General features: G+C 37.0%; 3 protein-coding genes, 1 long non-coding RNA gene and 1 pseudogene across 6 annotated transcripts; 3 read left to right on the top strand and 2 right to left on the bottom strand.

Moving 5' to 3' along the window:
* Positions 1-1,437: 1,437 nt before the first annotated feature.
* On the bottom strand, positions 1,438-4,534 carry LOC148293845 (uncharacterized; annotated as a pseudogene).
* A 2,176-nt stretch (positions 4,535-6,710) lies between these two features.
* Positions 6,711-10,669, top strand: LOC110746985 (uncharacterized). Its single transcript, XM_021947203.2, has 4 exons — positions 6,711-7,298; positions 9,278-9,361; positions 9,442-9,531; positions 10,241-10,669. The coding sequence occupies exons 1-4, from the start codon at positions 6,903-6,905 to the stop codon at positions 10,499-10,501; spliced, it is 831 nt and encodes a 276-aa protein (XP_021802895.2). The 5' UTR covers positions 6,711-6,902; the 3' UTR covers positions 10,502-10,669.
* A 2,515-nt stretch (positions 10,670-13,184) lies between these two features.
* LOC110746430 (Plastid-lipid associated protein PAP / fibrillin family protein) lies at positions 13,185-15,140 on the top strand. Of its 3 annotated transcripts, XM_088255504.1 has the most exons (7): positions 13,188-13,656; positions 13,762-13,877; positions 13,969-14,091; positions 14,282-14,380; positions 14,482-14,526; positions 14,673-14,746; positions 14,866-15,140. In XM_088255504.1, exons 1-7 carry the CDS (start codon positions 13,395-13,397, stop codon positions 14,960-14,962), a joined length of 816 nt encoding a protein of 271 aa, XP_088111630.1. In that variant the 5' UTR covers positions 13,188-13,394; the 3' UTR covers positions 14,963-15,140. The 3 variants fall into 3 exon arrangements, with proteins under 3 accessions (XP_088111632.1, XP_088111631.1, XP_088111630.1); XM_088255506.1 differs by lacking the exon at positions 14,673-14,746 and having other exon boundaries at positions 13,185-13,656; XM_088255505.1 differs by lacking the exon at positions 14,673-14,746 and having other exon boundaries at positions 13,186-13,656; positions 14,857-15,140.
* Positions 15,141-15,865: 725 nt separating this feature from the next.
* LOC110746429 (leucine-rich repeat receptor-like kinase protein HAR1) lies at positions 15,866-19,358 on the top strand. The gene is given in 3 exon segments (XM_021946650.2): positions 15,866-17,393; positions 17,396-18,586; positions 18,704-19,358. Coding segments are annotated over 3 exon segments (2,964 nt in total). The 5' UTR covers positions 15,866-15,985; the 3' UTR covers positions 19,069-19,358.
* Positions 19,359-19,988: 630 nt separating this feature from the next.
* On the bottom strand, positions 19,989-21,001 carry LOC148293846 (uncharacterized). Its single transcript, XR_015836317.1, has 2 exons — positions 20,416-21,001; positions 19,989-20,313 (listed from the first exon to the last, which is right to left on the bottom strand). It is a non-coding gene; the product is annotated as an uncharacterized LOC148293846 (long non-coding RNA).
* Positions 21,002-21,979: the final 978 nt, after the last annotated feature.

A 21,979-nucleotide genomic window follows, 5' to 3' on the forward strand; every position in this document is an offset into this window, starting at 1 on the left:
CTAAATAAATATTATCTTCCTTATTTTTAAAGGATTCCCTTGGCCTATAAATATAAAGCTTTAACCTAAGAGCCATCAGTTTTAATACCATGTATTTTTCCACCAACTTTCATACACCCAGCGAAATATCAGAGAGAGCCAAGAATTTGCTGTTGCACTACTTGAGGAGCTTTCGAAGGTGTTCTTGTGGAGATTCCGAAGATCAAGCCCATCGGCCAAATCGGTTTTATGACAATAATTCTCTTGTTTATCTTTTCTTTTGTCATGAACTAATTTCTCTTTCTAGGGCTACGATGTAGCCTAACCATGAATATTTAATTTTTATAGTTATATTAATTTCTGATTACTATTCCATGTTGAGTATTTGTTACTGTTCTTAATGCCTTAAATATCTAGCTAATATTTAATTGATGATCCAAACGGAGATCGAGAGGAGATGTTTGGTGTTTGCTTCTCGTAACAAATACCATGTCTTGAATGCGTGCCTGAGAAGGACTAACATGACTCATGCAGTTTTCTTGCAGGTTCTCATAGAATTTAATGGGTTCTTGATTTTCTAAATCTGTTGCTCGAGAGAGGATGGGTTGTTAATTAAGAATACATTTGGTGGAGCCCGAGAGAGAATATCGAATTAATTAAGAGAAACCAACTGTCAACATGGGTAGTAATTAGGGTTAATTGGCTATAAGAATTAAGTGGAATTGGTTATGGTGAAATCGGTTGCTCTAGTGTCTCATCAACTTGATTTTCCATCGTTAATTAAATTGCTATTTTTTATAATTGTTTTAGTTTAATTAAATCAATCAATCTTCCTAATTAATTGTTCAAATAAACATCTGCATTAATCATAATTGGTAATTAAAAGGAAATTACAGTCTTCGTGGGAACGACACTTCACTTATCTCTATATTACTTGTGCGGATTGTGTGCTTGCAATAATTTCATAACAGCTACAAACTCTGATTCCATTGTAGAATGTGCTATACATGTCTGTTTAGAGGATTTCCAAGATATTGCAGCTCCACCTAATGTAAATACATATCCACTAGTTGATTTGGTTTATGTACTGTCAGAGATCCAATTTGCATCACTATAGCCTTCTAAAACTGGTGGATATTTTGTATAATGCAATCTATAATCTTGGGTTGTATTTCAAATATCTTAACACCTTGATTAATGCCTCCCAATGATCATGTCCAGGATTGCTTGTGTATCTACTGAGCCTGCTTACTAAATAAGCTAAGTCTGGCCTAGTAGAATTCATTAGATACATTAGGCTTCCAATTACTTGGGAATACTCCAATCGAGAAATTGCATCTCCATTATTCTTCTTTAACTTGCAATTTACATCAATCACAGCAGGTTTGCAATCAAATTGACCAAACTTTCTTAAAATATTTTTTTGCATGATGGGATTGAGTAAGAATATACCCATCACTATTTCTTTTGAATTCCTAGAATGACATCAGCTTGACCTAAGTCTTTCATGTCAAAACTTGAATTCAACATATTCTTTGAAGAATTTATTGCATCCTTACTTGTTCCCATTATGAGCATGTCATCAACATATAAACATACAAGAACACAAGAATTCTTGTTGTTCTTTATGTAAACACACTTGTCACATTCATTGATCTTAAAGCCGTATGACATCATTGTATTATCAAAATTTTGATGCCATTGTATTGGAGCTTGTTTAAGTCCATATAAAGACTTAACAAGTTTACAGACTTTAGTTTCTTGACCTTTTACCACAAAACCTTCTAGTTGTTCCATGTATATTTCTTCATCTAATTCTCCATTTAAGAAAGTTGTTTTTACATCCATTTGATGTATGTCCATATTGTGTATAGCAGCTATAGCAATTAACATCCTTATAGATGTAATTATTGATACTGGAGAATAAGTGTCGAAATAATCCAACCCTTCCTTTTGCCGATACCCTTTAGCAACTAAATGTGCCTTGTATTTATTAATAGTACCATCGGCTTTTAGCTTTGTTTTAAAAATCCATTTATATCCAATTGGTTTGTTACTAGGTGGCAAATCAACCAATTCCCACGTATGGTTCTGCATAATGGATTCTATTTCACTATTAATAGCTTCCTTCCATAAAGGAGCCTCGAGTGAATCCCTACCTTATAAGTTTGTGGTTCTTCTTCAGTCAGAAAACTTACAAAATTTGGCCCAAAACTTTTTGGTGTTTTAGTCATCTTTCCTCTTCTAGGTTCCAAGTCTTGTTCTTGGACACCTGAAGAGGATGGTTCATCAGGAATTCCATCATCTACTTTCCTCTTGTTTGAACCGGACCTCTTTTCTTTGTAAGGAAAAATTGCCTTAAAGAAATCAACATCAACAGATTCTATAATTGTGTGAACATGTATATTAGAAATATTAGATTTAATAACTAAAAATTTATATGTAGCACTTGTGTTAGCAAAACCTATGAAAACACAATCAATAGTTTTAGGTCCAAGTTTTACCCTCTTTGGTAAGGTACTTGTACTTTAGCTAGGCAACCCCACACTTTCAGTGTCTTGTAAGTAGGAATCCATCCTTTCCACACTTCATAAGGAGATTGTTTAGTCTTCTTATGTGGAATTCTGTTCAATATGTGATTTGCAGTAAGTAAGGCTTCACCCCACTGATTGTGTGGAAGCCCAGAGCTATTCAATATGGAATTTATCATATCCTTGAAAGTTCTATTTTTCCTTTATGCTACATCGTTTTGTTGCGGTGTATATGGTCCATTGGTTTGATGTATAATTCCATGAGTTGTACAGAAATCATAAAATGAAGTGGACTCATATTCTCCACCTCTATCTTATCTAAGTACTTTTACTTTTCCATTAAGTTGATTTTCAACTTCTGCCTTTTATGTCTTAAACATCTGTAAGGCTTCATCCTTGCTATGTATTAAGTATACATAACAACACTTACTGCAATCATCAATAAATGTTATATAATAATTTTTCCCACCACGAGTTGGTGTGGATTTGAAGTCACAAAGGTCACTATGAATTAATCCAAGTAATTCATTTGACCTTCCTTGAACAGATTTAAAGGTTTGCCTAGAAAACTTGAATTCTGTACAAGCACTTATTATTAAAGTCAATATCAAGTTAGCCAGTAAACCTAGATGCATCATTCTATGCATAGATCGATAATTTACATGACCAAATCTAGAATGCCAAATATTTGAAGACTCAACAAAGTAAACGAAAACCTTATTTATATTATTAAAAGCATCATTGTAGTTACACTAAGTTTGAACAAGCCATCAGCAAGGTAACCCTTTCCTACAAATAGCCCTCCTTTGGTTAGGAACAACTTGTCAAATTCAAATACAAGTTTGAAACCCTTCGTGCTAAGAATAGGGCCAGACAATAAGTTCTTCCTAATTTCAGGAACATGCATCACATCCAAAAGGGTTAAAACCTTCACAGAAGTGAACTTCAGCAGCACACTGCCTTTGCCTTCAATTGCAGATACAGAGGCATTTCCTTTGTACAGTTTCTCACCACTAGAATTCTTTTTGTAATCAGTGAACATATTTTTGTCACCACAAATGTGCCTAGTAGCACCTGTATCAACCCACCAGTCCTTAGTATCAAAAACCATATTGGTTTCAGATACTACAGCCACAAAATCCTCATTAATTTCAGTCACGTTGGCTTGAGGATTGGTTGGATTTTGATCTCTTCGGTGGAGGCAATCTTGTGCTTTATGCCCTGATTTTCCACATACCCAGCAGGCGAATTTGATTTTCTTGAAATCCTTACCTTTTGGTACATGAGGATTGGCATAATTCTTTGCAACTTTCTTGCCCTTGTTCTTCAGGAATTTTGACTTTGATGTCTCAACAACATTGGCTTTAGCTTCCATGACAAACACTTCACCCTTGTCACCTTTCCTGTGATCCTCCTCAACCCGAAGCCTCAAAATCAGATCTTCCATAAACATCTCTCTGCGCTTGTGCTTCAAGTAAATTTTGAAGTCTTTCCATGATGGAGGCCATTTCTCTATGATTGCTCCAACCTGGAAGTGTTCATTAATAGAACACCCCTCTACAAGCAATTCATGGATAAGAATTTGAAGTTCCTCAACCTGTTTAATAACAATCTTCGAATCAACCATGGCATACTTGAGAAATTTTCCAATCACAAACTTTTTGGCGCACTAGCATCTTCTGTTTTGCATTTTTTTTCTCAAACAATTCCCAAACTTCCTTTGTAGAATTGTACGACGAATAAATGCCATGCAGAGTATCATCAAGCCTGTTAAGGATGTAGTTTCTGCCCAGGAAATCAAATTATTTCCAAGCCTCAATGGTCATCATTGTGTCCTTAGACATTGGATTTTCACCTGATTTGGGAGCCTCCTCTTTGACAACATGTGCCAGATTCATGGTTGTGAGATAGAACAACATCTTATGTTGCCATCTCTTGAAGTCAATTCCCTTGAACTTCTCAAGCTTCTCGTCATGAGGATTCTTAGTCACCCCGTTCACAGTCACTGATGATTGTGAATCCATCGGGTTACTGTCTTTAGATTGTTGTTTATCCAACATAAACCCCTATACTTTTAAACCTTTGTGTGTTAGTGGGTTTGGTGTTGATGCAAGGGTATGTGACCTTTTTGGAACTTGGGATACACTAATCAATATTTTATCAAGGAGAATAGTATTGCTCGTCACAGCCCACTCTGATACCATGATATTGTTCACTTTGGGTCTCACCCACACTGATTTGTTCTTGGGCCCTCAAACTCAAAACTTGTCTTACTGAGAGAACACAATTGTGTCGATTATGAGTTTAGATTGATTATTTATTTATTTTTAAAATTTGAATTTGAATTTGAATTTATTTTTATCTTGCAAGCTTCATATTATATATCTTATGTTTAAAATTTTATATTAAATCAATTGTATATGAAATTATAGGTGCAATATTTTATACACATTCATTCCTTATGCACATATGAAAGGTTTTTTTATGTGTTAAAACTTGTTTCTTATTATCACTCCCTCCATTTGGATGAAGGAATTGAAAATTACATAGAATTTTAAAATGACGGAATTTAGATTTCCATCATTTCAATTTCTGGCAATTGAAGAAATCTGTGTTTGGATTTATGTATGTCAAATTTTGTAAATGACAGAATTTTGTAAACTCAATATGGAAATTGTGAAATGACACCTATTTTGGTGAAAAACTTGGGAATTTGATGCCTCAATTTCCACAATTTTTTCCGCACATCATTTAATAAATTCCGCCCTTAAGTTGCCAAACAAGGGAATTGTCAATTTCTCCTTTTAAATTCTCAACTTTTAGCTAAATTATGAGTTATTTTCCCTCATCCAAATGGAGGGTAGTGTCCAAGTAAACCAAGTCGAACATAAATCAAGCATCATATAAATACAAAACACAACTAAACTAAAATGTTTTACAAAAATAATCTTAATAATTATAGTCTAATTTTTTTCACAAAAAATAATAATTGTAGTCTAATCAACAAATGCATTAAGTTTCGTTTGGGAGTGATTTTGGATAGGCTAAAAAGCACTTCTGTGGAGAATTACTTATCCAAATAATCACTTTAAGCAGTTTTAAGTAATTTTATGAAGAAGCACATGAGAGGTGCTTCTGCTCAGAATCACTTTAAATCACTTAAAGTGATTATATGGAGAATCACATAGAAGGTGGTTCTTCCTAGAAGTAATTCTGGCCTATTTAGAATTACTCCCAAACCAACCCTTAATGTCATAACTTATAAGCATTATCTCCATATTTAAAAAAATATATACTTTTTTATAAGAATATTTATATAAAAACACAATATTTAGCATATGTTTCCATCAATTTACTTTGTTCTTTATAAAAGATATTCTTATTTTACGGTAAATTAGTTGGTGTACTGCACCATTAAATTTTTAAGATTTCATTCAAATTACCCTAAAAAAATGTCGTGTTGGGCACATGATTTAATTTTGATATTTTATCAAATAAAACTAAAGCTTAAACCTTGTGAAAGTAAATTATTATAATTAAAAATATATGAAAAAAATAAAACCATAATAAATCATTCGATTCCATTATAATAACCAAGTGTTTCAAGGAGAATAATAAATTAGAGATGATGATAATAAATAATATAAAGAAATTTATCTGACCGAGAGATTTGAAAAATATTTATAATTTTTAAACTTCCTATTGGATTGATAAAATACATATTGTGGGATCCCTAAAATAATTTTATTTGAGAGACACCCTTTAGGGTAGCCTACAAATTTTTTTTTCAACGATCCAAACCATCTATTTTTTAGGTTTTCATTCATAGATCATCATTGCAAACCATCTATTTCGATATCCATTTGTGCCTTACAAAATCAACGAACATGGTGCTTCAAGAAAGTACTAAAATTTCAATAATTCAATTGAGTGGTTAAATGATATCAGATTCAAGTGATTTTTGTAGAGATGATCTTTGAATGAGTATCCACAAACGGTTTGGATTAGTAAAATACAATACGAAGTGAGCCTTATAAGAGTGTCCCTCAAATAAACTTATTTAAGTAATCCCGCAACCGAAGCTCCCTTTGTATAAAAATTAAAAACCTCAATGACAAGAAAAACCCATCGTGCGTTTCAAAACTTTTAAGGGTTTTGGCTAGACGTCGTCGTTCTGTGCTAGGTTATTAAAACAAAAATTAAATTTGGGTCAGATGCTTCCTCGCGCTTGCATAACTCTGCAACAAAGCAGCCACCTCGCTCCGCTACAAGGCGCACCATTTTCCGGTCAATTAGCTCAGGCGATTCATGACCACCTCTCTCCGATACTCGCGTCTGGATCAAAACTGCTAGTTGCAACTAGCGATTAACAGTCGCATCAAGCGAACAAATATGCTGAGAAAAAGACTCGCATCCCTTCTCTCCACCGCCATTCGCACTAAACCTACTCTCTCACCCTCACCAATCTCATTCCAATCCCTCCATTTACTCCATTGCCCAAACCCTAACCCTAGCATAGGCAATGTCAAAGGGTTCGGCTTTCAGCCTCAGGGATTGAGAGCGTACAGTCTGCTGAGCTTGAACGATCTGAGAGGCAAGGTTCCCAGGAAGCAGAAGACGAGGAAAGGCCGCGGGATTGGGTCTGGTAAAGGCAAGACTGCTGGTCGAGGCCACAAGGGTCAGAAGGCTAGAGGCTCCGGAAAGTTGGGTTTTGAAGGTGGTCAGACGCCATTACGACGTCGTTTGCCCAAGCGTGGGTTTAAGAACCCTTTTAGTCTCACTTTTCAGGTACCCTTTCTTTTCTTTTTGGTTTCATTGTCTGTTATATGTACTGCTATTTGTTGGGTTGCTCTGAAAATGGTGGAATATGAAGGAAATGGAAAATGGGGTGGTTATGCTGTTTATGGTGTTTTGTGGCTAGATGTACGGCATTGAAGATATGCCGTATGCATGAGTTTGAGCACAATTGCTCCCTTTTTATTAGAATAATTGAATAGTTAGTTTCATGTCTCTTAGTCTTTAGTACAAAGTGGTTGATCAATTAACTTATTCCTGTTATATTTGTTTTATATGTCAATTCAGGTTGATATATTTAGCAGGAATATGTTTGGGATCATTAATCGTGTACTCTGTAAGATGGCCAAAGTGCTCTGTTTGTGTTTGCGTGATCGTAAATGGTAAAAGCCTATAGTTAGTAATGACATACTGAGTTTATGCTTGTGTATGTATCTTCTTGGCTGTTTTTTTTCTCTTTTTTAGGCTTGTCTCCTTGTGGGTGCTGATGCTCCCTGTTTTTGTTTTTCCCTGTGGATTCCTTATCCACCTGTTCTTTTCTGTGTTTCTTGTTTCTATTTTGAATATATAAGTTTCTATTCCAAAAAAAAATAAAAAACATACTGAGTTTATGCAAGCCCATGACCTATAATGACCACCAGGGTTTATGTTAACTTTGTGTGAATATGCCTCTCCTGATAAATAGATAATAAGGGAAGTAGCTTCCTGTATACTCTAGAAATGGTTGTTGGTACTAAAGTAAAGTGCTAATTGTAGAAATGTCTTCAAAATAGGCATCGCTTTATAGAAATGTCTTATCATAAACACTACATAAGTAATGAACTAAGGTTGTAGTAGAAACTGGAGCCCGTTTGATAACCATTTCAATTTTAGTTTTTAGTTTTCATTTTTTGTGCTAGAGTATAGAGGAAAAAGAGGGAGAATGAAAGTGAGAATGAGAGTGAAGATGAGAGTGTGAGGGAAGATGAGAGGGAGGAGATACAAAAGTGAAAACAAAAACTAAAAACTGAAATATATTTGAAATTGTTTTCACTTTCAAGTTTTTATATTCACTTTTGTTACTACTCCCTCCCATCCTCCCCTTTCATCATCTCTCTCAACCTCAACCTCACTCCCATCCTCACTCTCATTTTCCTCAATTCTCTAGGACAAAAAATGAATACTAAAAACTAAAATTGAAATGGTTATCAAACGGGCCCCTTTCTTTTCTTCTCTGAGTTCTAGATCATCTTACTGATAATGACCATTCAAATGGAATGAAACCCTTAAGCGTTGGGTCAGCTGGTGAATGGTGGAGTAGGGTTGGGCTAGGATTTCAGTTTAATTTTTTCCAAGAATAAAATCAAAATGAGTGAAAGAAACAATTACAGAGTGTTTATGCGAGAAGGAAAACCGTGTCCTAAAGAAACACATGTCTTGCCTAACATGTGTCTAATGAGATTGAAAATTCTGTAAAACTACCTGTATCTGACAACCTAAATATATACCACAAATTATACTGCTGAAAATACTGCCTGAAGTAAGAAAGAAAGCAATTGAATCGAAGTTATATCACAACTTTTCGGGTACAATTGAATCGAAGCTCTTTACTTCAGTCTTCCTGCAACCTTGGCCCTTCATTAGAGTTTGTTCTATTTTTTGCCAAGATTGGGCCAATGGGCTGGGTATATGAATTGCATGATACCCAGATATTGTTGCCATCTCACAACCGTGTGAACATAGATGTCAATCTTGGAAGCATATATGTAGATAGAGAGAGTTTTAAATCAAATAACTTTGTTGAAATTTCTAGTTCATTCTTTTGGATATTCATATTTTGAAGCAGAGTTTGCTACTATGGCTATCAGATTTTTATCCTTTCCTTTTAATTGAATTTGAATCTATTGAAGCCTTTTTCTGTTTCTGGAGGCTTTTAAATGTATCACCTTTATTTCCATTCATTTTCTGATATTGTATGCATGTCTTTGTGGCAGCCAGTCGGATTAGGAAAAATTGCCAAACTTATAAATGCAGGAAAGATTGATTCGTCTGAGTTGATTACAATGAAAACACTCAAGGTGCAGTAAATTCCTTCTCAGACTATTGAACCAATTCCTGCATCAACTTTGTTTCAATCTGATAATTATCGTTACAATAGGATACAGGGGCCATAGGGAAGCAGATTAAAGATGGAGTCCGATTGATGGGACGTGGTGCTGAACAGATCCAGTGGCCGATTCATCTGGAGGTACATCTGGGCTTTATATGTTATATGGACGTGTATATTATGTGGGTGGGGGTGTCTTTCTTGCTTTACCTCTTCACCGTTTTGGAATTTAAAATTGCTGCATTCACCTCAAAACTGTTTTTGTGGTATGGGAGTGCCTCACCGCATCAATTTTAGATTTTTGACCCAAGGTGTGGTGAATCTATTACTGCTAGTCCAATGGTATGATGATTGCATTGTAATCTACATCGTCTTTTTTATTTTGAGTCATTACTGATTTTATCTCTGATCTCCATTAAATTTTAAAAATGTTAACAGTTCAAACTTTATTTTCATAAAGCAGAACCATGTTATGACTGGAAAATGTTGATTGATCATGTTTATTAGTGGCAACTTTGGTGATGGCTTGAAATGTTTTCACAAGGGAATTTATTTCATATAAACATCTTTGAATGAAAATTACTCCAGTGACTTTGGTCTTAGCTTTCTTAAACTAGTTTGTAATATTTAGTGTTGGAACTTGGAAGATTATTTTGTTTATTTTCAAGATATGTATGAAGTAAAGTATCTAGGTCAGACTTTGGATTTTGTCACCGTAATTCTTTTGTGTGCTGGTTTGTCAGGTAATCTCCAAGACTTTGATATTGACTTGAGTGTAAACTTGTGCACTTGATATCATTGTTTTCACTTACATGCTACTCAAAAATGGACTTACAAATGAGGTTTGCAGGTATCACGTGTCACTGTAAGGGCAAAGGAAGCTGTTGAAGCTGCAGGTGGGTCTGTCAGAAGAGTGTATTACAACAAGTTGGGCTTTCGAGCATTGCTAAAACCTGAGTGGTTTGAAAAGAAAGGCAGGTTATTGCCAAAGGCAGCGAGACCTCCCCCAAAACAGAAGGACAAAGTTGATAGCATCGGCCGCTTGCCGGCCCCAACCAAACCTATTCCTTTTTTAACTGAAGAGAAGGTGGCCTCCAGTTCATCCACTTGACAAAAAGGGAGCAAAATCAGTTCTTTTTACGATATTTGTACTTTTACATCCAGTTCCTTCATATGCTTTGCATGAATTGTTCGTTTTCATAAGAAACAGTGATTTTGTTATGAGGCAAAATGATTTGGAGAGATAAATGGAATGAGTAAAGCTTTTCATGTTGCCTCTGGATCAGCCTATTTCACTTCTCTAGAAAATGAACTTGATCATCAGATGCTTTGACACGGTTTAACTATTTTACTTGAAGCAATTATCTCAGTCGATTAGATTTGTGGTTAAACCTGCTCGGTATAAACCTCATTCAAGGATGAGATTGACACAGCTTGGATATTGTCTGCTTAGGGCCTCGCCCTTACGGTTTTGCTTTTGGGCTCCAGCTTATTCTATTTTGTCCAAAAAGCCTCTTGCTAAGATTGTTCAGTGCTTGCACATATAAGGCACTTCGCCCGTCCCTCTCCTAGCAATGTGAGATTGCTCACTGATCTTATCTCTTCTTGCCTTGCATTCTTCAGAGCTCACAGGTCTTACAGATAATCCTTGGTCATGTAGCATAACCATAACAATTTTGGGAGATGAGGGACTAAAAGTAAAGCCGGGTCTTAGTTGAGGGAACATTGCTACAATTTTGCCTAAAAAAAATTACATGTTGAATGTCCTTAGTTTTCCCTAAACCCTTTGAAACTCATTACCTCCAACTTCTCCCAATTATTAATATTTTTACACCATCAGTTCGGTTCAGGTGAACCAATGGTTTGGTTAATTGCAAATCGTAAATTGGACCGAATTAATCTGTTTGGTTTGGTTCTCCATTGAATTTAAAAAAATAAAAATAAAAACCGGACCGAACCAAGCCAACTGATTTGGTTTGGCCGGTTTTCGAGTTGAAATGCCCAGTCTCCTAGTTTTTATTTATTTATTAGGGAGCTTTAGTTTAAACTCAATATGGAGTTCCCTATTGATAAGAATCTAATATCACCTAATTTACATAAGGTCAATGACCCTTAAAAAATGAAAGCCTCATTCACAAACCACTACACCAACCTTGTTTTTGTGATATTTGTTTAGTTATGTAATATTATTAACAATCAACAATTTTTTATATATAAAAAAATAATAATTTTAACACCGATACATGCAAGATTTATACCAAATCCCTCATGTTCTAGAGTTATACATAACAAAACAATGTAGATATAAATGATGTAAACAAAACCAAAAACTGCAACAACAAAAAAACATAGACGGCAACAATAACAAAAACAAATTGGCTTATTATCACAAAAGGTCCCTAAGGTTTACGAAACTATCAGATTTCATCCTTAATGTTTTTTTGCGTCATTAGTGGTCCTCAAGGTTAGTATGTATGATCACAAATGGTCCCTGCCGTTAGATTCCGTCAAAAACTCCGTTAGTTTGCTGATGTGGCATATATATATATATATATATATATATATATATATATATATATATCACAAAACATCCTTGAGGTTTACACATCTATCACAAATGGTCCATGCAAATTTTTTAAATTTTTTAAATTTAAAATTCATAAAATTTTGGTTTTATTTTTAAAATTTTTTGAATTTTAAATTATTTAAAAATATATATTGTATTTTAAATACACATGACACTATATTATTTTAGATGTGGGCTCCACATAGATGCCACATCAACAAACTAATGGAGTTTTTAAAAAATAATTTAAAATTCATAAAATTTAAAAATGAAAAAAACCAAGGGTTTAGGGATTATAAATGGTCCTTAAGGTTAAAATCCTTATATAAATGATTTTTTCATTTTTAAATTTTATGAATTTTAAATTATTTTAAAAAAACTTCATTAGTTTGTTGGTGTGGCATATATGTGTCATATGTATTTAAAATACAATATATATTTTTAAATAATATAAAAAAGAAAACCAAAATTTTATGAATTTTAAATTAAAAAATTAAAAAATTTCACAAGGACCATTTGTGATAGATGTGTAAACCTTAGGGATGTTTTGTGATATGTATATATGCCATGTCAGCAAACTAACGGAGTTTTTGACGGAACCTAACGGCAAGGACCATTTGTGATTATACATACTAACCTTGAGGACCACGAGTGACACAAAAAAACATTAAGGATGCAATCTGATAGTTTCGTAAAACTTAGGGACCTTTTGTGATAATAAGCCAAACAAATTCTATAGAAATATAAACTACAATGCATTATGTATTTTAATAACAATGATCAATCAACAATTTAATAAAAACATAACTAGAACAGTAATAAAACAAAAACAACTATCAATCTTTTTTTTTAACTCACGATAAAAAATAGAAAATACGACCCATAACAAAACATACCAGCAGCACTAAGAAAGTATCAGAACTAATACAAAAACCAACGATCAATTGAGTATAACCAAAATTTTCTTTTTTAATTAATTAATTATTTTTATGTGAATGCTATCGCCGTGGAGGATTATGAGTGTGGGTTCCAAAAAAATAAAAGAAACAAACCAGACAAAAAAAAACCCTCTCTCTCTTTCTATCTCCTGACATGAAGCCTTGGGAACTGTCAAGTCTCAACCACACCACACGTATCTAAACCTATCCTCATGTACTGTGTAAGAAAAAAAAATACATTCAAGACATGCTGCAAAATCAGACACAAACACTTTCTATTGTTTGTTAGTTTATTACCATAAAAGTAAGTAAAATATAAAATGGATTAAAATAAGAAAGCAAACAAAGACAGCTTAAAAGCCGAGGAGCCCCCTGTCAGTAAATTAGATATAGCCATTTACTCTGCTTCCTCCAAGCTTCTCTGCCATGGCCATGAGCTTGGGGATGATTTCCAAGCAATATTAAGAGAATATCTTGTGCCATTTAGTGAGATTAGCTTCATGGGCACCATGCTTGCCCAACCACCAATCCCAGCTTTCCATGCAATTCCACCAGTGCCTAGAAATAGACCCACAAACATGGCGGTAGCTCCTCATAGCTTCCTCTCAGCCACACATCAATGGACTCAAAGCACGAGATTTGGGCAGTGCCCATTTGGGTTTAGGACCACTTACACAGTCAGAGTTGCAGAGCAAAGTTCGAGCCTTATTGGGGACGAGACACCCACTGAGATTAAGACTGAGCTTTACCAAGCACTCGAAGGTATGTTCTTTTCAACTCCAGCCTCTAAGATTACCTTACTTTGAAGAATTTGGTGAAAATTTTGAAGTAAAAATTGAATTGGGTTGCCACTAATTATTATCCTAGGAATCAATAGAGGGATTTTTGGGGTCCCATCTGCAAAGAAAGCTGAGATTGAAGCTCTGGTGAAGCAGCTGGAGTCTCAGAATCCTACTCCAGATCCTATTCTAAATTTGGAAAAGGTATATTCTTTTTTCTTTTTGTTCAAGTTGCCTTGAGATTGGTAGTTATGATTTCTTTTTGAAAGTTTTCAATTCTTTCTATAATTGGAAGATGGGTGGATGCTGGAAACTTGTTTACAGCACAATTACAATTTTAGGCTCCAAAAGAACAAAGCTAGGATTGAGGGACTTCATCTCCTTGGGTGATTTCCTGCAGAATATTAATGTTGCTGAGGTACAGAGATTTTTTTATCAAATTCCGATTCAAATGTTACATTTTACAAAACTGTAAAATTTGTTTATACTTAAAAGAGTGTTCAACTTGGTTTACCATTTTAAGTATTCCAATATGTTTTCTTGAAATATATGGTGATTTGGTTTCTTGTGTTTTACAATTGGGCATTTGCTCGTGTGCCGAAACGGAGGGCCAAGCAGTTAATGTGATCAAGTTCGATGTGAGAGGATTGAATCTGTTTAATGGACAGCTGACGATTGAGGCCTCCTTCAAGCAAGCATCCAAATCAGTTAAAGCCCATCTACTGCCCTTTTGCTCACCCTTTGTACTCTTTTCTTTGATCTGACTGGAATCATGTTCTTAAATTTTTTCTGCTTTCAAATTCTTCAGAGAGTTGACATCAAATATGACAACTCCACAATCACTCCGGTTCAGGTAGTTTAAATTATATGCGCCATTCGCATGCGCATACACACACGCACACGCACACAAACTATTGCTTCATTTGCTTCATCATAATGGGGTGCTGTTATCGGCCATAATTTTGAGTTTATTTGTGTTTATGTTTGGAAACGCATTAGTTGATGAACGTGTTTCGGAAAAATTACCATCTTCTGCTTGGAATCTTCAATCCAGAGGGTTGGCTTGAGATCACGTATCCTAAATCACATTAGTTGACACCGCATTATCAATTTTCTATTTCCTGCGCTTGAGGGTTGCCTTTTGGATGCAGACATATCATGTTGCATGTTTTCCTGAATTCAGTTACTGCAGATATCTTGATGAAACCATGAGGATCGGAAGGGATGATAAAGGCAACATCTTCATATTAGAGAGATCAAACGAAAATTCGCTTCAAGCGTCAAGCTAGACTCAGTTCGTCGTTATATCCTTACCGGTTGAAAGATTATTTTTGAAGAGTACATTTCGTTGCTGCATTGTAGCACTTTTGAACATTTTTGTAATTGTAACTCATAAAGCTGCATATCTGCGGTCATCTTTTTTCCAGAGAAATAATGAAAGACGAAGATATGTGCTTTCATGATGAACGATTTCAGAAGCATAACTAATCAAAATAAGAAAGCAGTTAACTGTAATGTTGGCTGCCAACAGTCCATTTGCCCTTACTTTTCTTCCAAGCAGACCTTTAAAAATGCCTCTTCTTGTGGGGAAGACCCAAACTTTCACTGCCCTGCCCTGTAACAGTAAATTTTTACTTTTATTTGGATACAGTGGTGGCAAAGATGCCCAACGACAATTCCTCTCCTAAGTTAGAGACAAGGCTAGCGGCACCAATAGTGTTAAAAGTCGGGCTCAGCTTCAAGAGCTCCCCAAAGCAGCTTCAACAACCAGTTCTTGAGTATACTCATCTTTGGAGGCACTCTTGATCAAATTTGCTTGCACACTTCTGAGGCGAACGAGGTCGTTTAAAGTCGAAAACAAAGGCGATTTTCAAATTTCCACTTCCAGATCCACTATTAAACTTGAAGCAAATAGCATGAACCCCAAGGCACTCCATGCTGCCTCTTACTTCCCACCTTTGAGGCGCCAGTTTCCTTCTTTCTTTCTTTTTTCCTGTTATGAACAAATTTGAGCATTGTTTAATTCAAACATGGTCTCATGTCAAAATATATTAGGGTAATAAAGCATATTTTATAACCAAAATAGATCATCAATTAACAAAATATCTTCAACAAACCGAATTGCCAATGCAGAGCCTCAAATAATGTAACAAGTTCCGCCACAAAAGTCTTAATCTCCAGCAAGCTCTCATTATCAAATAAAGGAGTGGCACATTGACTTGACTGTGAAAGTGCCAGAAGCACTGAGACCCCAAATATATATTTCTCCTAAAAGCCATACGATTAAGCAGAAGGAACACAAACAAACTAAGATGGCAAGATCCTCTTACTCTCTTATCCTCCTCCTACACATTTGTTTCATTTTCCTTTCGCTTCCGTCACCATGCTGTGCCTACGGTGGTGACCTCGACGCCCTTTTGAAGCTCAAGAACGCCATGAACACTGGTCCCCAAGCTTCAGGGGTGCTGGAGGACTGGCAGCCCTCTGCCCACTACTGCTCTTTCTCTGGAGTCTCATGTGACCAGCAGCAAAGCCGAGTGGTTGCTCTTAACGTCTCCAACGTGCCTTTGCCTGGCTCCATCCCAGCCGAGATTGGGCTTCTAAACAAGCTGGTCAACCTCACCATCGCCGGCAATAAGTTAACCGGGATGCTTCCCTCGGCGATGGCCAACCTGACGTCTCTAAAGCACTTGAACATCTCCAACAACGTCTTCAGAGGCCGGTTCCCGGTAGAAATCTTCCTTGGGATGCCGGAGCTTGAGGTTCTTGACGCCTACAACAATAACTTTACCGGCCAACTGCCACCCGAGCTGGCCAGCTGTAAAAGGCTAAAACATCTTCAAATGGGAGGAAATTACTTCACGGGAGAGATTCCTGAGAATTATTCTAATATTCAGAGCCTGGAGTATCTAGGACTCAATGGTAATTGGCTCACCGGAAAGCTACCGGCCAGCTTGGCTCTGTTAAAGAACCTCAAGGAGCTGTACGTTGGGTACTATAACAGTTTTGACGGCGGCATTCCACCGGAGTTGGGATCGCTGACGTGGCTGCAAGTGCTGGACTTGGCCAGCTGCAACCTGAGCGGCATCATTCCCACGAGCCTAGGCCTTTTGAAACATTTGCACTCTCTGTTTCTACAAGTTAACCACCTCAACGGTGGTATACCACATGAACTTTCGGGCATGACGAGCTTGGTGGGTTTGGATCTCTCGATCAACGAACTCACAGGAGAGATACCAGAAAGTTTCTCAGAGCTGAAGAACATTACCCTTCTCAACCTGTACAAGAACAATCTTTACGGTCGCATACCCGAATTTATCGGCCATCTTCCTCATCTGGAGGTGCTTCAACTGTGGGAGAACAACTTGACATTTGAGCTACCGGAGAGCCTTGGCAGGAACAGCAGGCTTGTGGATTTGGACGTCACCGGAAACCACCTGACCGGGTTGATTCCTCAGGATCTTTGCAGAGGAGGGAGGCTGAAAACATTGATTTTGATGGACAATTACTTCTTTGGGCCAATTCCGGAGGAACTAGGCCAGTGCAAGTCCCTTGTCAAAATCCGAATGATGAAAAACGCAATCAATGGGACTGTTCCTGTTGGGATCTTCAACTTGCCTAACGTGGTCATGATTGAGCTGGATCAAAACTACTTGTCTGGTCAACTTCCAACACATATGTATGCGGACTCACTGGAAATCCTCACGCTTTCTGGGAACCAGATTCCGGGGAAATCCCACGGGCAATTGGAAATCTTAACAACTTACGAACTCTCTCCCTGGCGATGAACAAGTTTTATGGGAAAATACCAAAGGAAATCTTTTATTTGAAATGGTTATTGAAGATCAACATCAGCATCAACAACCTGGGTGGTGAAATTCCAGCTTCAATTTCTAATTGTTTGTCTCTAACGTTCCTTGATTTTAGTCGAAACAATTTGGTTGGTGAAATCCCAAGAGGGACAACAAAGCTAGAAGCAATTCAACTTGTCAATTTCTCTAGAAACCAACTCACGGGACAAATACCTGATGAAATCCGCTACATCACAAGCCTCACAACGTTGGATCTCTCTTACAACAACTTCACTGGAACAATCCCACAATCCAGTCAGTTTCTGGCCATCGTGTCGTTTGAAGGAAATCCCTCTCTCTGTCGCAATGTCTCATGCCCGTCCTTGATTAACCAGAGAGCTCGAGACCACAATGCGTTTGGTTCTCCTTTGAAGCTAGCTCTTATCATCATTGGACCGCTTCTGGTTCTCCTACTTATCATCCTTCTGCTATTCCTACTTGTCAAGGTTTATAGAATCACAAAGATGAGAAAGATCCAAAAATCTAAGGGTTGGAGGCTCATAGTGTTCCAGCAGCTCCATCTCAACGTCGAGGAGTTGCTCCAGTGCTTAAAGCTTGAGAACATTATAGGCAAAGGGAGTGCTGGGGTTGTCTACCGCGGGACCATGCCAAGCGGCCTTGAAGTGGCAATCAAACAGCTTGTTGGCTCAAGTAGAGGAGGACAGAGGGATCATGGATTTTCAGCGGAAATTAAAACACTAGGACAAATCAAGCACCGAAACATTGTAAGGCTTCTGGGGTACATGTCAAACAATGAATCAAACTTGTTATTGTACGAGTACATGCCGAATGGTAGCTTGGGGAAACTATTGCACGGGCCAAATGCCGCGGAATTGCAGTGGGAGAGGAGGTATAAAATCGCTGTGGAGGTCGCTAAGGGACTGTGCTATCTCCACCATGACTGCTCGCCTCTGATTATACACAGGGATGTCAAGTCCCACAACATCTTGTTGGACTCCAACTTGGAGGCTCATGTTGCTGATTTTGGGCTCGCTAAGTACTTTCAAGGACCTGCAGATTGCATGTCTTCCATTGCTGGTTCCTTTGGCTACATAGCCCCAGGTGCGTAACCTAATTCATCTTCAACAAATTTCAACTCAACTTATCAATGGATTGAATTTCAATCATTTTTCTTGTAAGTATCTACATTTTTTCTTTCTTATGTGATGGTGCACACAGAGTACGGTTATACGCTGAAAGTGGATGAGAAAATCGACGTGTACAGTTTCGGTGTGGTGCTGCTGGAGCTAATAACTGGGAGGAAACCAGTGATGAACTTGGAAGATGAGGACATGAACATAGTAAGTTGGGTGAGGAAGACCACATCAAAAATCCCTTATAAGCCATCTCCTGCATCACCAGCAGTACTATTGGCACTTGTAGATCCCAAGCTCAGCGGGTACCCATTGCAAGGTGTCCTATACTTGTTCAATATAGCAATGATGTGTGTCGAGAACGACAGCTGCGCAAGACCTACAATGAGGGCAGTCGTTAACATGCTCACCAATCCTCCGCCGTCTTCTCCGACCATAGTCAACCTTTAGATATGTTGGTAGACCGACACAAAAGTGATCCTGTTTATGTTAGTGCTTTGGTATGACAATGTTGCTTTTTAAATTTTACTAAACCTTGTTGGTGCAGCTTAAGATTCAGTGAAAGTGATCAGAATCTGTACTTGACTTGATATTCCAATTTCCAAAGCACAAGAAATATGCACAATAATAATTTATTTTTCTTGAGTTGTTAATAGAATTAGGCAAGACACCGATATGTAAAGGACAATATTGAACAACCCTACATTTATCTTCTAGTAGAGAAATGAAAAGACGTCTTTTCGCACAGTTCTTGTTTTGTGCAATTAATTTTCTTATATAAAGATAGAGAGAGTGTTATTCCACTGGATGTCTAAGGGCTCGTTTGGTATTCTACTTGGATCTAATTTTATAAATTCAAAATCAGATTTTAAACACCCTAAACACCCTCATTTTGAGTTCATTTTTTAAGTAAAATACCAAACGAATCCTAATTTTTCACGTGTGTGCACGTATCACTCATGGAACGCATTTAAGTATATTCCACAAAAAGTAGGCAGGATTCCAAAACCATTGTCCCTTTCCCTTATCTTCCGCGGTCTCGTATTTGAATCACTTGATGCTCATGATACACGACCATCCCCCGATGTGGCCAACTTTTGGTAGATGAATTGAATTCTTAAAAGTTGTTTGAATGGTGTATTAGAAAAGATAATAATATACTACTAGTGCCCAAATAGGTTAGCTAATTAAAAGCAGAATTACTTGTGATTAGCGATGGGTTTCCTTTTCTTGCTTTTACCAAACCCCTTGTCTGTTTCTTAATAGTTTCAGGTTTTATAAAGAGATCCACCTGTCCAACAATAATGCAACCTTGTGTGATTATGGACAAAACTTTATTATAATACTTTGGAAAAAGAAATGAAAAAAGATGGTTAGAAAATCAATACTTTTCCTACTCTTCTTTCTCACTCACTCACAAACAATAATCGGTTTTTTTTTGTTGTCCAAAGTTCTTCAAACCCCAAAAAAAAAAGGGAAGGAAAAACAGCGAAAACAAGAGCTGAAAGATTAAGCTAAAACTAATACAGTCTAGCACAATAAATCTTCCCCATCACAAAATCAAACAAAGTAAAAAATAAATAAAACCACCATCATCGCTAAGGGAACAGGGACTGCACCAAAATGGCCACAAAAGAGGAGAAACACTTCCTCCACACAAATCAACACCACTGCACATAGAGACCCACTGATCATCTGTCAAGGACAAAAATTTCGCAAAACACATAAATACATCAACACACACACAATCATCCAAGGAAAAACAACAACCAATCACAACAACACCATGGTATATACCTGAAGATCAACACCAAGAGAGTGGAAAGTAGTGGTGCAAGCACCAGAGCTAGAATTGTCGCAAGAGCTCAAAGCACATTCCCAGGCAGACGTGAAAAAACGCATATAGAAGTAGTTGCTGTAACCCACAGGAGAAGCCAGATCCAGAATGAGGAGAAGGCAAGAAGAGGAGGGAATGTGGAGGAGGAAGTAGATCTGGTTGTATGGGGTGCTTGGCGAAGAAAGGGGGACACAAAATCGTTCTGAGACATCAAATCTCAGAGCAGAGGCTAAGGCTTAAGCAGTCACCACACCACATGAGGAAAAAGCAAACAACCTCACCAAGAGAACCACAGCCACAACCAAAACAGGCTCAAATCGAAGGTATAAGACCAGACTCGCCAAAAGAAACCAAGGTAGGGGAGATACAGAGGTAGCAGCATGAAAGAGAAGGAGAGGGGAGGAGGGACACACCTTGTCCCCAAATGGGGCAGGGCGGCGCTGGGAAGAGAGGGGCATTCAGTTTGGTTACGTGTGCATTGCATGTTTAGAATGCTAGTCAAAGCGAAAAAGCATATATCTCCGACATGCCCGACAGTAAACAAGTGAAGAGACAAGGTAAACATATGGACAGCAAATCCACGAGTAGTCTACTAATTTAGGATGGTAAGGCCATCTCCGGTCACGAGGGCTAAATGTAGTCCCGGGCTACAATTTAGCCTTCCAAAATATATTTTTCAAAGCATAGTGTAGAGCTAAATTTTTCCATCTCCAGCCATGCATGGCTATATGTTAGGGCCCTCCATATTTTATTATTTTGAGAAAAACTATGGTACAATACTCATACATTCCACTACTCTGTATTATTTAAATTAATTAAATTATTATTTAGAGACAATATTCCAAATATGACACATGTACGTTGATAAGCATTTAACAAGATTTCTGATAAGAGTGTGGATAATATTTGACCAAAAAAAAAAGAGTGGAAAGTTGTGAATAAGTAGAGAATGTGATAAAATTTGTAAGAAATGTGGAATGAAATGAGTGCAAAATTTTTTGAAGAAATTTGGAAGTATTTATAGACATATTTTAGGTTTTTTTAAACAAAAGAAATGGCCAACGACTATTTTTGAAAAAATTGATGCACTTTCCAAATTTGTTTATCTATTTAATTTTTTTTTAAACGAATTTTAATTTAAAATGTTAAAAGAAAAAAAAATGTAATGGTTAGCTGAGGTCAATTCGCCTTTAATAGCAACGCTTGGATTCATCTGTCCATTTGCTCGGACTGATCCCGTGATCACGCCCACCCATGATTCTTCCTCCTGTTGGGCAGGCACATGCGCTGGGTTGAATTTAATCAGTTTTCTTGTGACACAAGCATGTACTTTTTTTTTTTTTTTTTTTTTTGTGATGGTGCAAATAGAGTACGGTTATATGCTGAAAGTGGATGAGAAAATCGACGCGTACAGTTTCGGTGTGGTGTTGCTGGAGCTAATAACTGGAAGGAAACCAGTGATGAACTTGGAAGAAGAGGACGTGAACATAGTAAATTGAGTGAGGAAGACCACATCAGAAATCC

The sequence above is a fragment of the Prunus avium genome, chromosome 6 (assembly GCF_965620075.1).
Source record: "Prunus avium chromosome 6, drPruAviu1.hap1.1, whole genome shotgun sequence".
Classification (NCBI taxonomy): domain Eukaryota; kingdom Viridiplantae; phylum Streptophyta; class Magnoliopsida; order Rosales; family Rosaceae; genus Prunus; species Prunus avium.

Excerpts from the sequence above, each read along its gene's own strand:
- LOC110746430 (XM_088255504.1), top strand. The coding sequence starts at position 13,395 with ATGGGCACCATGCTTGCCCAACCACCAATCCCAGCTTTCCATGCAATT. Across the intron at positions 13,657-13,761 it reads GCTTTACCAAGCACTCGAAG|GAATCAATAGAGGGATTTTT; the intron begins GTATGTTCTTTT and ends TTATTATCCTAG. Across the intron at positions 14,527-14,672 it reads CCACAATCACTCCGGTTCAG|TTGATGAACGTGTTTCGGAA; the intron begins GTAGTTTAAATT and ends GAAACGCATTAG.
- LOC110746985 (XM_021947203.2), top strand. The coding sequence starts at position 6,903 with ATGCTGAGAAAAAGACTCGCATCCCTTCTCTCCACCGCCATTCGCACT. Across the intron at positions 7,299-9,277 it reads CTTTTAGTCTCACTTTTCAG|CCAGTCGGATTAGGAAAAAT; the intron begins GTACCCTTTCTT and ends TCTTTGTGGCAG. Across the intron at positions 9,532-10,240 it reads AGTGGCCGATTCATCTGGAG|GTATCACGTGTCACTGTAAG; the intron begins GTACATCTGGGC and ends TGAGGTTTGCAG.